General features: G+C 39.6%; 2 protein-coding genes across 5 annotated transcripts in view; one reads left to right on the forward strand and one right to left on the reverse strand.

Annotated features, from left to right (window-relative positions):
• Nucleotides 1-3,661, reverse strand: part of LOC306854525 (intraflagellar transport protein 80 homolog) — a 58,868-nt gene extending 55,207 nt beyond the window's left edge. For 3 of the 4 annotated variants that reach the window (XR_013782848.1, XM_079392645.1, XM_079392644.1), the window contains exons 1-2: nt 3,258-3,652; nt 72-293 (exon numbers count right to left, since the gene is read on the reverse strand). Coding sequence is in view for 2 of the 4 variants with exons in the window: in XM_079392645.1 (XP_079248771.1) it covers nt 72-293; nt 3,258-3,294 (259 nt within the window). In the remaining 2 variants the exon portion in view is untranslated. Of the gene's footprint in view, nt 1-71; nt 294-3,257 lie in introns of all 4 variants that reach the window. The other variant, XR_013782849.1, reaches the window with a different exon arrangement.
• A 325-nt stretch (nt 3,662-3,986) lies between these two features.
• smc4 (structural maintenance of chromosomes 4) overlaps nt 3,987-17,272 on the forward strand; it is a 35,827-nt gene continuing 22,541 nt past the window's right edge. Inside the window, exons 1-6 of the mRNA XM_079392216.1 lie at nt 3,987-4,154; nt 5,126-5,240; nt 6,347-6,537; nt 8,659-8,850; nt 10,282-10,458; nt 12,649-12,813. Of these exons, the coding sequence (XP_079248342.1) occupies nt 5,138-5,240; nt 6,347-6,537; nt 8,659-8,850; nt 10,282-10,458; nt 12,649-12,813 (828 nt within the window). The 5' untranslated portion in view covers nt 3,987-4,154; nt 5,126-5,137. The remainder of the gene's footprint in view (nt 4,155-5,125; nt 5,241-6,346; nt 6,538-8,658; nt 8,851-10,281; nt 10,459-12,648; nt 12,814-17,272) is intronic.

Here is a 17,272-nt window from a genome sequence, read left to right on the forward strand (position 1 = left end):
AGACTCGTTTGAGTGCCAGTGTGTATCCGAGCACAGAGAAACATCATCAAGACTTCTGTTATGGCCTTTACCGTCAGTGCTGGTGAGGGCGAAGAGCTCGGCCCCGGCCTGCTTCTTCCCGCTCACGCTCTTGGGGAGCCAGTGCAGGTCGATGGGGTAGATCTGGTCCTGGAGCTTGACGAGGACGCTGGTGTCGTTGGTGAGCAGGTTCCAGCGGAGAATGTGATGGTCATCGCTGCAGGAGTACAGCTCATCAGTGCTGGTCCATCCCACGCAGCTCACCAGCTCTCTGTGTGCTCAGGGGTCAAGGGCCAACAAACAAACACCTCATCTCTCAACAGTGCTGGAAGGCTGATTTTTACGTCATAATCATGATGCAATACTGTGTCACTACATCGAATCTCAGCAATATATTTTCTACGTGGTAATTTGGATTTATTCGTAAAATAATATAAATGCATAATATAATTTTAAAATATAAATTACTATTTTTAAATAGATTGAATAATTGGAAACGTACATATTTTTGAACGATCACAATTTAAATGTTTTTTTTTATTAGCTAGTAAACAAGTAAAACTATACATTCTGAACAGTTACAGTTTTAAGCAGTGTATTAGTAGTCCGTTAGTGTGCTACACTCGAAGAAAAGTCTGTAAAAATAGGGCACAATCTTCTCTGTTAATATGGAGGGACTTTCCGTATTTATTTCTCCACAGGTTTTTTTACCTGCATTATTATTTATTTATTCATTGTATTTTGTGTTTTCGGGTTACAGCAGATAATGGATAACGGATAATGCCCTGGAAAATTATTAGTACCTTTTCCATTTTTCTAGATATTTTTCTTACAGTGTATTAACAATCGCAGGTACAAGGTATTAAGGTATTAACAATCACAGGTTTGTTGCTAAAAAGTTGGCAACACTGTTTCTGAATGTTCCTCCAGTGTTTTAAACGTTTCTCCTTTATGCAGTGTTAATGGAATATTTAATTTGATCATTCTGCAGACATGAGAATGTTACATTTGTATGTTCTGTGAACATTCGGAAACAAGCAGAAACATCTAAGATAACAATATTCAATGCCATCTGCTTTATATTTCATCTGCAACAACACAGTGCACTTTTCCATTTGGTCATTAAGCCTTAAATGCCTTCTTATGCAAACATCTGAGTTCTCTGCATGAAAGACACTTGCAGATCAACGTGCCTCTTCATTTCTCCACAGAACGGTATGAAACTAATTGAAAGGAGATGTGGAGGAAGATGGCTGGATGCGTGTAACTATGTGACAGAGAGCGCTCCATTAAAGACACAGTTATGATGAAGTAGTTTGTCCCAGTGCTTGGCTTCTGATGGTACGAGCATTAGAATAATGGACATATAGAGTGAATCCAACAATGTTCTGTAAATGTTATTATCAGTACGGACTGGAGAGTCTTTTTAGTACTTCATATTATTCCAGTCTAGGTCAGTTACGGATGCTTGACCCATTAATTTCAGGGGACTAAAATCATGCTTGTCATTTGTAACATGGATGAGATGAGATCTGTGCATCAGTCCAGTAGATAAATTATACATGCAGCTGTGGTCAAAAGTTCAAACATTTACATACCCAGGTGAAAAAAATACACTTCCATAATGTATTATTAACTTGTAGTACACTTGAACCAATCTTTCAACACCTCCAGTTTGCATACCGTCCAAACCGCTCTACGGACGATGCAATTTCCTCCACCCTCCACCTGGCTCTTACCCACCTAGAAAATAAAGACTCCTATGTTAGAATGCTGTTCATTGACTTCAGCTCGGCATTCAACACAATAATCCCACAACAGCTCATAAATAAACTAAACCTGCTGGGCCTTAACAATTCCCTGTGTAACTGGATCCTGGACTTTCTAACCGGAAGACCTCAGTCAGTCCGTGTCGGCCACAACACCTCGAGTTCTACCACACTGAGCACAGGTGCCCCACAAGGCTGTGTGCTCAGCCCGCTGCTCTTCACACTGCTGACCCACGACTGCACTGCCAAGTTCAGCTCCAACCACATCATCAAGTTTGCTGATGACACAACAGTGGTAGGTCTCATCAGCAACAATGATGAAACGCACTACAGAGAGGAAGTGGAACAGCTGGATGAATGGTGTGGCACCAACAATCTGTCCTTCAATGTGGAGAAGACAAAGGAGGTTGTGATGGACTTCAGGAGAAACTCCGTTGACCACCCCCCACTGACCATCGACAGCTCGACTGTGGAGAGAGTCAGCAGCACTAAATTCCTGGGGGTGCACATCACAGAGGATCTCAGCTGGACCACCAACACCATGTCACTGTCCAAAAAGGCACAACAGCGCCTACACTTTCTCCGCCGGCTGAAAAGAGCAAGTCTTCCTCCACCCATCCTCACCACATTCTACAGAGGCACCATTGAGAGTGTGCTGACCATCTGCATCACTGTCTGGTAGATGTTCTCAAGTTTATCAACACGTACTAAAGTGTTTTTTTAGTATATTAAGCACAAAATTAGTGCGTGAAAATAGAGCACTTTAAGTACATTATAGAAGTACACTTGTTTTTCACCTGGGTACAGTTTATCATGGCAGTCTTGGGTTTCCTCTGATTTCTACTCTTATTCTTCTGTGATGATTATGATGATTGTGATGATTATGGTCACAACAACATGTTTATGAATTTTGGTTCTTTTATGAATTTATGAAGGGTCTTCTGGAAATGTGACCAAATTGGTCAGGAACACATAGAAAACAGTGCTAGTATTTGGTAATTTCCCTTGGCTGTTTTAATAATACATTTATACATTTATGAAAAAAAAACAACAACATAATTTGTGTCTAAATGTGTTCCAATCATCATCACAGAAAAATAAGAGGTCTCAATACTAGCATGATTCATTACAAGTGTATGCAAGCTCGTATATGTTCAAACACACACACACACACACTCTCTCACACACACACAGACACACACACACACAGACAGACACAGACAGACACACACACACACACACACACACACACACAGACAGACACAGACAGACACACACACACACACACAGACAGACACAGACACACACACACACACACACACACACACACACAGACACAGACACAGACACACACACACACACACACACACACACACAGAACACAGACAGACACACAGACACACACACACACACACAGAGAGAGAATGTATATTCTGTTAAGAGTATGAATGCGTGAAATGTAAAGGATATGTTTGGGTTCCTTCAGCAGAGATGTTTTCAGCCGCATGCTTCAGCGTCGCTCCGATGCTTGTAGTGTGATATGTCCCTGTTTTAAGGAGAAATGCGGTCTGAAATCATCTAGCATGAAGACACGAGCATGTTTACCTGACTGAACACGCCGTTGCCACGGAAACGCGTTAGCTACTGCCCTGCTAGCCAGCTACTTCTGACGAAATCGCTTCGAAAGCATGAAATAATCTGGATGACGAACACTTCTGAGTAAACGCTAGTCGCTTAGTCTCCTTCTTATTTCTTATTTTACCGTTTGCTTTCTTTGCAGTACACTAGAAAGTGAACTGATTAGACAACTGCGCCCCACATCTCGCGAGATGTAGTTCATTCAAAACTACTGACTTACTTCTCGCGAGATGTCCCTCGAGTCTCAGCTCTTTTTGTGAAAATTATTTTGTGTATTTTTTAATCTCTGTTTTAATTCTTAATGTTTTCAAATTTGTATGTATTTATTACATATTTACTGAAGTACTCATTGACTTAAAAAAGCTGTCTATTTTTATTTATTTTTTGTTAACTGTTTTTACTTTGTTAACGGGTTGACTGTTTTTTCTTTAGCTACTTAATTCATGATGCTTTTTTTTTATAAACTGCTTTTAAATTGATTTTTATATGTTCAGTGTGCCTTTTGTCACTAAAAAATAAATAAATAAACCCGCCCGGTCACGTGACGCGTTCCCATGAAGCACTGCGCGGCTGCAACGGACTCGGGTTCGTGCTCTGAGTTTGCGCGCCATTTACGAGCGTTTGTTCTGTAGAGGAAGTACAGCGCGCGGATTTACCTTCATTTCACTCTTTAACGCGCAGAATACAGAGTAATATCGACGACAGCGAGGGAAATCAGCCGAAACACAGGTAAACGATCACATGTACTCGGGCTGTTTGTGAGGTGTCAGTTCCTCAGAGCGCACACGCCCGTTTATTAACCTTAATGAATTAATTACATCATTAACAGTCGCATCAGGCGTTCAGAAACCACCATATATCTCCATAATGTGAACTAGTACTAGTTTAAGCTGATTTTTAATGAAATAACAGATTCATTGGTTGTTGTGGTAGTTATTATCGTGACGCAGTTAGACGTTAATTATGTCTTATTTCATTTAAAGTGAATAAGTTAGATGTGTTAATACATATATTATTTATTAAGTGTCCGAGGGCAGTTAGCAAACACATCGCTGTCATGTCGCTTATAAAGCTGTGAATATTCGCGTTATTATTGCGCTGAAGCGCAGCATCTCGGTGTTAATGTTTGAAATCTTTCAGTTTAAACCGTTGTTAACGAGCTCGTGCTGCTGGTGTAGTTTGAGGTGTTCTCCACAGTGCTGTCGCGTCACGCGCTCGGTTAGTCGTGTTGTAGTTAGCTGTCAGCTGTGTGTGTTTTCCTTTGTGTGAGCGGCGAAACCCCGCCGTCAGTACACACACACACACACACACACACTTCACTGTATTATGATGTACATATACATACATTTCACTGTATTATGATGTACACACACACTTCACTGTATTATGATGTACATATACATACATTTCACTGTATTATGATGTACACACACACTTCACTGTATTATGATGTACACACACACTTCACTGTATTATGATGTACACACACACTTCACTGTATTATGATGTACACACACACTTCACTGTATTATGATGTACACACACACTTCACTGACTTATGATGAGACGTAATGAAGTTTTCACCACGTATGCAATGATTTGTTGATGTTTCTGTTTGTTGTGCATCGTGTTCCTGAACAACACAGACACGGGCTGTGTCCCTCATCAGTGCAGACTAACCCGGGCTAATGTGCTTTCAGCTGCCGTGGATCATGCCTGTGAAAACCAAGAGCTCGACGGCTGCGAAGAGAGCGGCAGAGTCCGATGAGGAGCAGAGTGCCGCCCGCAGACCCCCGAGCGCCGCCGCGGAGCACGGTGAGACCGCAGACTGTCCCGGGAGAGACGTCTTTACTCTGCAAACGCGCTCATGTTTCCTCTCATCCCGACACGGCTCTTTTGTTTAGTGAAGTCCGTTAGCCTGCTGCTAATGGAACTTAATATTCACTCGACTAAACAGCAGGAATGACCAACAGCGTTCAGGAGCAGCAGTTCTTCTCATCTGACTGACCCATCACAAAAATATATTATATGTCGCTAAAGTTTCATTTAACCTGACGTTTCTTCATAATTTGAACCTGGAGCACAAAACCAGCCTTAAGGGTCAATTTTTCAAAATTGAGATTTGTACATCATCTGAAAGCTGTATAAATAATCTTTCCATTGATGTATGGTTTGTTATGATAGGACAATATTTGTCTGAGATACAACTATTAGAAAATCTGGAATCTGAGGGAGCAAAAAAATCTAAATATTGAGAAAATCTCCTTTAAAGTTGTTCAAATGAAGTTCTCAGCAATGCATATTACTAATCAAAAATGAAGTTTTGATATCTTCTATTTTAATAATATCTTCATGGAACATGATCTTAATATCCTAATGATGTTTGGCATAAAACAAAAAAAAGTATAATTTTGACTCATACAATGTATTGTTGTCTATTGCTACAAATGTACCTGTGCTACTCATGACTGCTTTTGTGCTCCAGAGTCACAAATATGCATAAGAAGTACATTTCAATATAATTGATTCCACCACAGAAAAAACAAATGCTAACTTTTTGTTCTCACAATGCTTAAAGTTGTAATTGTGGGCAAAAAGTGAGATAAAATCCTCTCTAGCAGAAACAAAAATTCTCATGGTTTTAACAAAAACACAACTATGTTAGAAAACTTGTCCAGATGCAGGTTTGTAAATCAGAAGCAGTATTCAGTAAATGACAGAACGTGTCTGAGTTTAATCGTGGCATACAGACACAGGTGTAATGTGATCAGCAGGCACAGTGAATGCAGCAGTGCTCACTCTGGCCTGAAACAAGCCGAGCAGTCATGTTTGCATGGTTTAGTCAGATGCACACGCAGTTCTTCAGCGTGTTTGATCGGATGAAGTGTGTGAGAGTGCTTTGACTGTGGTTGTTTCTGTAGATGCGTCTCCGGGCGAGTCTGCTGAGGAGCTGGATAGCCGTAGTCTGGAGGAGATCCTGGCCAGCATCCCTCCTCCGCCACCTCCCGCCATGAGCTCCGAGCCCGGGGCCCCGCGCCTCATGATCACACACATCCTCAACAGAAACTTCAAGTCCTACGCCGGAGAGCAGGTTCTGGGCCCCTTCCATAAGGTATCTCCAGCCCTTTCTGCTTCAGAGTTCAGTTTCCTGATTCATTTGTGCTCCATGTCTTTGCATCAGCTGTGTTTTGTTTTTAGTGCAGTCAGTTCTTCACATAAAATCATATTCCACAATGGAAGTACTTCAAATGAAACTCAATACAGTGTTATTAGTATCAGTAGTATGCTATTACTATACTATTAGTATCATTTACATACTACTATAGTTTTTGTTAATATTTTAGTTTTAGTAGACAAATTAGAAATGTTGCCTTAGCGACTAGCTGAAATAATTGTAAATTATTTATTTATTAAATTAAGTAATGGGAATGTTTTTTTTATGGCTTTAGTTATCAGCAGTAACCCGGTCTCAAACATCAGTTGCACAAACAATGCATTTATTATGAGTTTCAAAGTTAAACATTACAAAGTCATTGAACATGCAGTAGAAATGAACGTTCACACTTTAAAGGTCCCATATTGTCAAAACTGAAATTTCCTGGCTTTTTTCATTATAACAGAGATCTAGGGGCTATGTAACTAACATTTAAGTTTCAAAACAGTCAGTCCACCGTAAAGTGCACACAGCCTGCATAAAGTTGCTGTGTTTTTTCATGAGCCGCTGTGACTTCCGTAAAAATGTGACGTCCGAACAACTCAGTCACCGCCTCCAGTCACCATCCCGAGCACCGCCTTCCGTCCTTTTGCCAAACCCCCAGACAGCATGGCATCCATGAGCAACAACAACACGGAAACATGTCAAAAAGGTTCACTTTAACGTACGAAACCAGATCGGCGACCTGTAACGTTACACCCTTCACTCAAAGGATGGACGATCTGACAGGACTGTTACTATGAGCTGGATCACAGCTAACATGTATAGTAAAGACAAACTCACCGTGTCTGTCTAGTCATGATGAAGATGTAAATACATTTCAATTTCAGCAGGCAACTATTTTTACTGCTACAATATTATTCCAGCCACAGTTAATCACAACAATGTATACAATTACAAATGATTATATATAAATCGTCAGTTTGTTGTTTTACACACATGCACACAAGCGTTATTTCATACACGACAGTCGTGAGATGCAAGAAATCTTCAGACGCGCCCATGACTACAAAAGACAATACTTTATTGAACCGTTTCTGATAAGAAGTGTGCTGCAAACACAAACATTTATGACTATTGTTTCTGTCCAGCTGCTCGTTTTATCACGTTTAACCACAGCTGTTGCTGGTTTTTGTCTGGCAGTGGCAGCAGGTATGTGATCAAATTTCTATGTCGATTCTGGCACCCAACATCACAACAAGATGAATCTGCTCTGGTTTGAATGGGCCACCTCCAGGGCAATTTTCCCTTTGTATTGCTTCCAGCTTAGTGCGGTGACGTAATTGTGACGTCGGTCCTACATGACCCTAGTTACCTGTGGCTGGCCTAGCGGTGCGTCACTCAGAAAACAACAGGCCAATCAGAATATATGCTCATGAATATTAATTAGACAGGCCAAATCGACCTGTTTTTATCAGAGCTCATGAGAAAGGACCTGTAAAATTATATTGAGATGGTTTTTGGTGCTTATACCGTGAATATATATTCTTAAGGACATAAAACACCAGAAAGGTGTACAATATGGGACCTTTAATTCATCCTCCTTCTGCTGCCGTCTGCTCACACTGAACAAAATTCACTCAGTTAATAGCCAGGTTTGGTGTTTGCAGTAGACAATAAAACAGTGCTGTTTGATTTGTTAATTGCGCCCTATTGAGTATTGTTGATTTCTAAAATATGAAATAATGATTTTTAATTCATTTAGCAATTTAGAGCAAATTAGTTATTTCTTCAACTTTGGGGGGACTCTGTTGCGTTTCAAATCATACAACATTCTTTGTTTGAAAATTGTGAGATCTAGCTTTTACAATCATTCTCGCTTGCTTTATTGCAGTGTCGTTTAGACATTAAGAGTGATCATGTGTTCAAATACTTGAGATGTTGTTTCCACAGTCTTTGAGTGTTGTACTGCATCACCTCTCTTAGCTTCACTGATACTATGACACTAGTGTGGGAAAGTGTTCCCTGAAGTGAGTTGATACTGTTTTCAGGACATTCTGTTTAAACCTTTGTCATCAGCGTTTTTCCTGCATCATCGGTCCAAACGGCAGTGGCAAGTCCAATGTGATCGACTCCATGCTGTTCGTGTTTGGATACAGAGCTCAGAAGATTCGCTCGAAGAAGCTGTCGGTTCTGATCCACAGTTCTGACAGCCATCCGGACATCCAGAGCTGCACTGTGGAGGTGCACTTCCAGAAGATCATCGACCAGGTGAGCCAGGCCTAGTGATGGAGAACAGATTTCTGTCTCCACAGTTAATTCAGTTTCATTTGAAAGTCAGAAAATTAGAGGCCATAAATTATTATTTTATTTTTAACTGGCAGTACAAATTATATCTACACTGTCAGCAGTATACTTCATCTAAAGCGTTGTTAAATATTTTTATTTTTGCATAAATATCACACTTGCAGGGCCTTAAATTTTGAAACTCATTTCCAAAATTCTGTTTCCTCACTTTAATTTTTTTAAACATGATTCTCACCTAAATGATTGCGTGTTCACTGCATTTGTGTTTGTACAATACATATGTTAAGCTGTTTGATGAAGAAGAGTGCTTTACAAATGCTCTAAAAAAACAAAGCTGACCCTGTACATTATGCTTCTGATTAGTTAAGTTTTGTCTGCTAAAGCATTTATATTATTAGAGTAGGATTGTGCCGATAAACGATAGTATTGTGTATCAACGATAGATGTCAGAGATATCACCTGTGGCTAATGCCTCTGACGATTAGGGTTGGGTACCGAACTCGCTACTTTTAAGGGTACCGACCGAATTGTGTCGGTACTACAGCGTACCAATTCACAGTAGGGTAAACGTACCCATTAAGCACACTTTCATTTTTGAGCTCAGATTATAAAAAGAAAAAATGTATTATCCTACTTGATGTCTTAACCAATTGATGTGTTTGTTGTTATATACTGTAATTTGAAGTCAATCAGATCATTGCACACTGAGATATGAATCAGACGCAGAGAAACTCTGCCTTTGTTCATAACCACTCCTCTAGCCCCAGCTGGCCCACTTTGGCCCAAGGGCCAAAAAACCCTGGCCGTTGGAAGCACCGACGAGCACGATCAAGCCCCGGAAGTGACAGTGGAAACGCGACTGGCCCTGGCACACACTAGCACACCCGCTTTTGGCCCGACAGTGGAAACACTACTATTGAGTTTGTTCATCTTTGTGGACTAATCTACTCCTTCAACCTACATATACAGTGAATAAATACTTGCAGGAAGGAGTAAAATTATGCACAATACCCAAAATACTGTGCTGAAATTCAGGCCCTGATTTTGTTTTTAGTAGCTTACTTGAATTGAGGGACTGCACTGCATATTTGTACTTTAAAAAATCTATTCGTTACATTGGTTGTTCGATGACAGTTTCAAACCCCTGAAGTCAATTCAGTTCAATATGTGCTTTATTGGCAAGACAAATGTTACAATGTTTTATTCCAAAGCATAGTGTTTACATTGAATCTAGAACACATATATGCAACAAAAACATGCATGTAGATCATTTAAAAAGTAGAACAAATAAACATTTTAGAATTCTTTGAACCATTTATCCATATTATATCTGTGGTGTGTGTGGTCTACCTGTCCCTGTTGCCCAGTGCTGAAGTGTCTCTTCTGTGTGTTCAGGAAGGAGACGACTACGAAGTCATTCCCAACAGCTCTTTCTTCGTGTCGAGAACTGCTGCCAAAGATAACTCCTCCTCCTATCACATCAATGGCAAAAAAGCAACCTTCAAAGATGTGGGCACACTGCTGCGCAGCCACGGCATCGACCTGGACCACAACCGCTTCCTCATCCTGCAGGTAATCATGTTACCTCTCTTGAAGCGCTGCATGCTTTCATCACAGCTGTTGGCCTCTTGTGTTTTCTGGAGAGTCGTAACCGGGCTAAATCCACCTTAGGCCGCTATAGCAGCACATCATGGTTTTCAACATGAGGGAAGGTGCAAACCATCATTTGCTGCTCTAGAGTTTTAAGGGACTCTCATACGCTAAACCTGACAATTGCACACGGTTTGTAAACATGGACTGTCCAAAAAGGTCAGAGGTCATCATCTGTCCACTCTACCTTCCTCGCTTTAGCAGCACGTAAATATTGGTGTGTTAAAGTCAAGGCCAGCCCCAATATTCTGTGTGTTGCTTCAGTGAGGCAGGAGCCAGCTTCCTTCTCTTCCTTTGCATCATTATTCACTGTGAGTGCTGCTGTCATCTAGGGCCATGTTTGGACACTCTTTGCACGGTTAACCCTTGTGTTCAGTTTACCGTTGCAACTGTTCTCTTCTGTGTGATTGATGTGTTAGATTGAAATGTAATCACTTTGCTGTGTCTGTCAGCACCCAAAAACTATCAGTGCGTTCACATCGTAAAATGACTGCTAGAGTCTCATTGCTTTAATATAAGATGAATTAATATCACAGCTGTTGTGGTTTCAGTGGCTGATGTCAAACCACACATACAGGACTGGTCAGTTCCTCTATCATACTTCCTGTAATGCTGTAAAGCACGGTTTCTAATGAACGTAAACAACGTTGATTACATTCTGGGGTACTCTCTAAAATGGCGGAAGACTATAACTCTGGGAGAAGAATTGTTGAATAAAACGTTATTTTTGTTTTCTTTGCGCACAAAGTATTAGCTTCGTAAACCGTTGAACCCCTGATGTCACGATGGACTATTTTACCGATCTCCTTGCTACGTTTCTGTGCGTTGATCATGTTAGGATCCTTGCTGTCTATGGAGGATCAAAGAGCTCTCCGATTCCATCAAAAATATCTTTATTTGTGTTCCGAAATCTTCCGTTTATGGGTGAACTATCTATCCCTTTAAGTTGGAACAAATTCTTAACTCATGGCCACGAAATCTTTAATTTCCCCCCGCATGTTTACCACAGTTAGAGATGTGAAAGCAGGGATTAAAAGTGAATGACAATAAAATAAACCTGCCAAATTAGAGAGTCAGACGGTGAGGATTTGGGAAAAGAAACAAATATGATTAAGTTTGTGTAAATTTGTGACCAAAACCGAACACAAAGCCGTGTGTGGCTTTAAATGTATCGAACGGCATGAATCCAAAAGCATGGTCATGATGTAACATTTGCTGCTAACCAGTTATTTCTCTTATAAACAAAGCTTTGCACCTCGCTTGTGTCAATAGTCACATTCAAATGTTTCATGTGATCGACCGTGTGTTTTACTGCAGCACCGCCGGTGAAAGCGGTTCACTGACCTCTCGGCACTGAAACACACGCTGTACTTAGTTTAGGATCATTTTATTTTAAATGACAATGTAAATTGCAAACATTGCGATTTGTTTTTTAAAATACAAGCAAGCACCATGAAACAATTTAAAAAGGTGCATTCATCGCTCTCCATGAAATGGCCAACAAATAGTAATGATCCCAAACATAGCCCAACTATGGCACATGTGAAAGTTACGCAGTTTACACCGGTCATCCAAAAAGGTCAGAAAGCACAGAAATTAGAAAAGTGGAATTTGAATTTTATCTTCCTGGGCGGGCCACCCAGGTAAAGCTCATGTATGGGAAGCACTGATATAAATATATACATCTAAATATTTTCAGAATATATACTGTATGTGTGTATTTAGAAGTACATAATAAATATGCACATTACACACACATTATTTAAGCAAACTTTTGTTTTGGATGCAATTAATTGTTGCCCAGCACTAATTTTCATATGAACTATGTTGGGTTGTCACAGTCTAGGTAATTAATGGGAAATACTGGTTAATTGTTAATTGCAGTGCAATAATGGTTTGCATGGTTAAAAGAAAACAATTTATATCTTTTTTTTTTTTTTTACTCCATGTTTGTTTGCTTTTGCAACAGAATAGCAGAATCTTTAGCAGTTGACAGGTGACATGTAGTGACTGTTGAACATCTCACTGCTCATTCCTGACTAAATCTGTGTGGAGATGAGAGGTGCGTCAGACTCGGTGTGTGTAAGTGCTGTTGTGCCGTTTCATTGTCAGGGCGAGGTGGAGCAGATTGCCATGATGAAGCCCAAAGGACAGACGGAGCACGATGAGGGCATGCTGGAGTACCTGGAGGACATCATCGGCTCCTGCCGTCTCAAAGAGCCCATCGATGTCCTGTGCCGGCGGGTGGAGCTCCTGAACGAGCAGCGCGGAGAGAAGGTACAACAATACCCCACTGAACGTGCCGCCATCAGATCCTGATGCAGCATTAATCTTCATGAGCAGTAGGGCTGGGCGATACGGCAAAAAATATAAATCTCGATTTTTAACTAGTCAACTTGAAAATGTAACTACAACATGATCCAAATAACTTTTTCTGTATTAACCTTCTATTTAAAGAAAATTCTATATTCCAAGTGCAGCACACATGTTGTCAACATGATGTAAATGTTAAACAAATCACTTGTTAAATATCTTTGCAGAAAAGATGCATGAACTACAACTACATCTTGTACAAACTTGTCTTATAAATATTATATGTTCAGAAATGATACGAGAAAAATGCTTAAAATCTTAAGTCAAGGTAATTCAATTTCAAAATGACTGAAGGTATAGCAGCAGTAGACTATTATAACTATAAATGTTCTGTAAAAACAGCAGCTGTCAGTCTGTCACCATGATGCAAACATCAAATATCAGACATACAGTAGTAGTTACAGGTTTTTATTCGATTGTGCTGCTTTTCCATTGTTTTTTCTGTGTAAACATGGATGTTTGACTGTTGCACTCGTGTCTCCTGCAGCGTCTCATACATGAAACTGCTTTCTAAAAACACTGTGCTCAAGTCCACTGCCCGCGTTGCATCTTTGTCAACACAAAAGCACATTCTGTGTGAGGCACCTCGTGATATGAGCGCGTCACACGTAAGGTTGGGTATCGAGAACCGGTTTCAAATTTCCAATAACCAGGTATTCAATAAGACGCGTGCATTTCGATTCCACTTAGCGATTCCCACGTTCGCAATTTAAAGTGATTTTTAAACCATTAAGCAGAAGAAGGGAAAGAACTTGTGCAATGTTTGTGTGCAGCGCACGCGTCTAAAGCACGAGCTCAGAGAACAGCGGGTACCCAGCATGTCTGTTCTCGAACCGCTCTGTTCAGTTCCACTGTAGAAACGATTGTTCCCACCCGGAATGGACTTCACTTTCACTTTTACCAACCAATATGCGCAAAATACATCAGTATGTAATCAGAAACACAGCTGTTTTTTTGTCTTAAAAAACGTTTTGATGTCCACATTCATTTAATTACAGTGGCTATAGCCTTTCTGTCCTAAAGAAATGGCCAAATATTAAGTGGACATTTGAATTGAATGGTGCTTGGTCAATATTAAACCAGTATTAGATCGGCAGTCATGTGTAAAAATAATCATCAGGTCGTTGGCGCCCCTGCAGGCCTGTGTTTTAATGCGTAATCTACATTAACTCTTATAATGCATTATGTATTTTAACAGTTTTGTTCAATAAAACCATATGATTTCTTGCTTTTGATACTTTATTTGAACTAATTATTATTGCATCATTGCTATTATACAGTGTTAATTTCGTTGACGAAGACGACGATGGAAAATATTCGTCAACGAACCTTTTTTCTGTGACTAAGACGACGTTGACGAGCTAAAACTAGTATCTGATGATAAAAACTATGACGAAATTTATGCGCGTCTTCATTAACAAGACGAGACGGGACTAAAATTTTATTTGAGAACTACCGGATATTCAAAATATATCCTATAGGCCAAGTTAACTGTCTTGTCTTTCAAAATGTGCGTCTCTGTTATTGGATAAGGTGCGTTTGCATGGCAGCCGCAGTGGACGGATAGGCTACCAAAACGCGAACTATAGCGATCTGAAACAATGGCCTCAGCACCCGAAGGGTTAGGGAGTGGGTGACCAGACGTCCCGTTTTTCCCGGGAGTCACAATTCATTGTGGATTAACTTAAAGTCAGTGAAGGTGCGATAGGCGGAAACGCGCTGACAGAAGTGCTCTCTCTCGCGCGCGCTCCACTTCTTCAGTTCTCATACAGCGCGCGATCAGTTCTCAGCGCTCAAATACACACACAGCAGTCCACATGTCTCTCATGTAGAGCATCTCACGGAAATACAGTCCGTTATGGTTTAAGTGAGCTTAAACAGGTGGGTGAAAACTGAATGTATGTCAGTAGGCTATTACATACATACCTTCCGTCTTAAATGGACAGCATTCCTAATTATCTGTCATAAATGTTAACCAACAAAAGATGTTAAATAAATGTATACTTGTTAAGTAAACCTACTGTATCTGAAAAATGAGTTTAATTTATATTTCTACCAAAAAATGAAAATTTATTCCAGTTTTTCCAAATTCAATCCTTGATTCAAATTTCTCATAACTAAGCTTAATTGATTTGGTCTAAAGAGAGAAGAATTGATGACTATTTTTGTTTGAATACTACATATAAAATAGCTACCAAAATAAATGTTGGTAACTGCAGTTTGACTAAAAGTAATGACTAAAAGTTGACAAAAATGCAATGACTTTTCGTCGACTAAAACTAAACTAAAACTATGAAAGACTCAAATGACTAAAATGTGACTAAGACTATTAAGCATTTTCGTCTCAAGATAAAGACTAAGACTAAATCAAAAATGCCTGCCAAAATTAACACTGCTATTACATATGTATTTTAAGCCATTTTAAAAGCTATTCTTCACTTTTATTACCACAAAAAATGTTTTACGTTTTATTTCCAAATTAATTTTTCCATTTTCATTTTTCTTTACTCCATTTTAATTGTTAAATTAAATTTTAATAATCAAAAGCATCTCCAGTTCATTGATTTTATATTTATTTTTTTTATTTTATTTTATTTTTTTTTCAGAAATACTGCACATTTACATTTTTCACCTAAATAAATTCTGGTAAATAATATTTCTGGTAAATACTTCTTTAAAAAGTGTTTGATTATAATTTTAGTATTAGTAAATGTTGTCATTCTTACACTATAATACTGAACTGATTTCAGTGATTTGGACTATGAGATGGACACTTGCTTGGCTGGGGTCGACAATATAATTGGCCCGGTGGCCCGGACGTACTTTTAAAACCGTCAGGGCCACCAGATCGCTCCAACCACTAGCCCGGTGGGGCCAGTAAAAATAATGCCTCGATTAAAAAAAGTCTAATTTCACATTAATTACCTGTGGTTCTGTGTTTTGATTTCTGTTTAATCGTCTCGGTAACCACCGCTAACACGTTACGTGATCCCGACAGCCTTACGCTCCGTCTGCACCGCCTTGCTCGCTCCCGCGGTTACGCGCGCAAACTGCACACTGCTGCTCAGCACCTACCTATAGCTATTAAGCTAGGCTACATGTTTCTGAAACCCACATCACCCGGCCAAACGCCGGGTAAAAAAGAGAAGGCAAGGAAGAGAAAATCACCAGAGGAATTGAGGGAAAGCGAAAGGGAATACGAAAAGAAAAGTCAGAGAAAGTTTCAGCCCCAGTGGCGAGACCGCTGGAATTGGCTGGGCTTAGGGTGTGCGATATGACGATTTTTGATCGTGGACGATAAAACTGTCTCCACGATCTGCTTTTGAAGAAATATGGTAGTATCGTGCTACAGCACACATTATGTCAAATACAGGTCTGGTCTCCGTCTCTATATACTGTACAACACGACATACAGCAGTAGAGTTACTCTGACAGGACACTGCACTTATTCGCGATCGCAAAAGTACATTATTTGCACAAGCCTTGCTGGTTAAATGTTTAATTCGCGCGCTGGTCTGTGCTTTTTCTGAGCATACAACTGAAGCACGCGCACTAAAAAGCCTGTCTAACAGCGCCTGATTACTCAACTAACTTATCTTTTGCGCTAATACTGTCAAAACACACAAGGTTTACATACAGACTGAGTTGGTTATCTCTAAAATGAAAGTAAATAGTTAAGAGAGAAACGGATGCGTGCCTGTATATTAGATGGGAGCAGCTCTTAAAGGGACAGGACACTAAACATGCTGTCGACTGTCATTAAAGGGATAGTTCACCCTAAAATTTAATTTCTGTCATTATTTACTCACTCACATGTTGTCCCAAACCTCTATTAATTTCTTGTGCTGAACCCAAAAGAAGATATTTTGAAGAATGAGGGTAACCAAACAGTTGCTGGTCCACATTGACTGATAGCAGGACAGAACAATCCTATGGAAGTCACTGAGGACCAGCAACTGTTTGGTTTTCCACCTTCTTCAAAATAGCATTTATGTTCAGCAGAAGAAAGAAACTCATTCAGGTTTAAAACTACTTTTGAGTAAATGATGGTACAAAAATAAAACATTATGACAGAATTGACAGACAGATGACAGAATATTTATTTTTGGGGGAACTATTCATTTAACGTTAACAAAACAACAAAACACAAAGAGAAAAATCACTCACTATTCTTGACTGAAACACTTTAATACAGTTGCTTTAGGAATCAGTCTATCTAGTGTTTTATTTTTATATTTGTTCATTTAATTTCATTGAATGCTCTGCTAAATACACCTATTGTACCTGAAAATAAAGCACTGTTTGTTTTATTTGTATATTGTATTTGTAATGTGTATCTTTGTTCTTATTTTTTAATAAGAAA

Source organism: Barbus barbus (genome assembly GCF_936440315.1).
Source record: "Barbus barbus genome assembly, chromosome: 34".
NCBI classification, from domain to species: domain Eukaryota; kingdom Metazoa; phylum Chordata; class Actinopteri; order Cypriniformes; family Cyprinidae; genus Barbus; species Barbus barbus.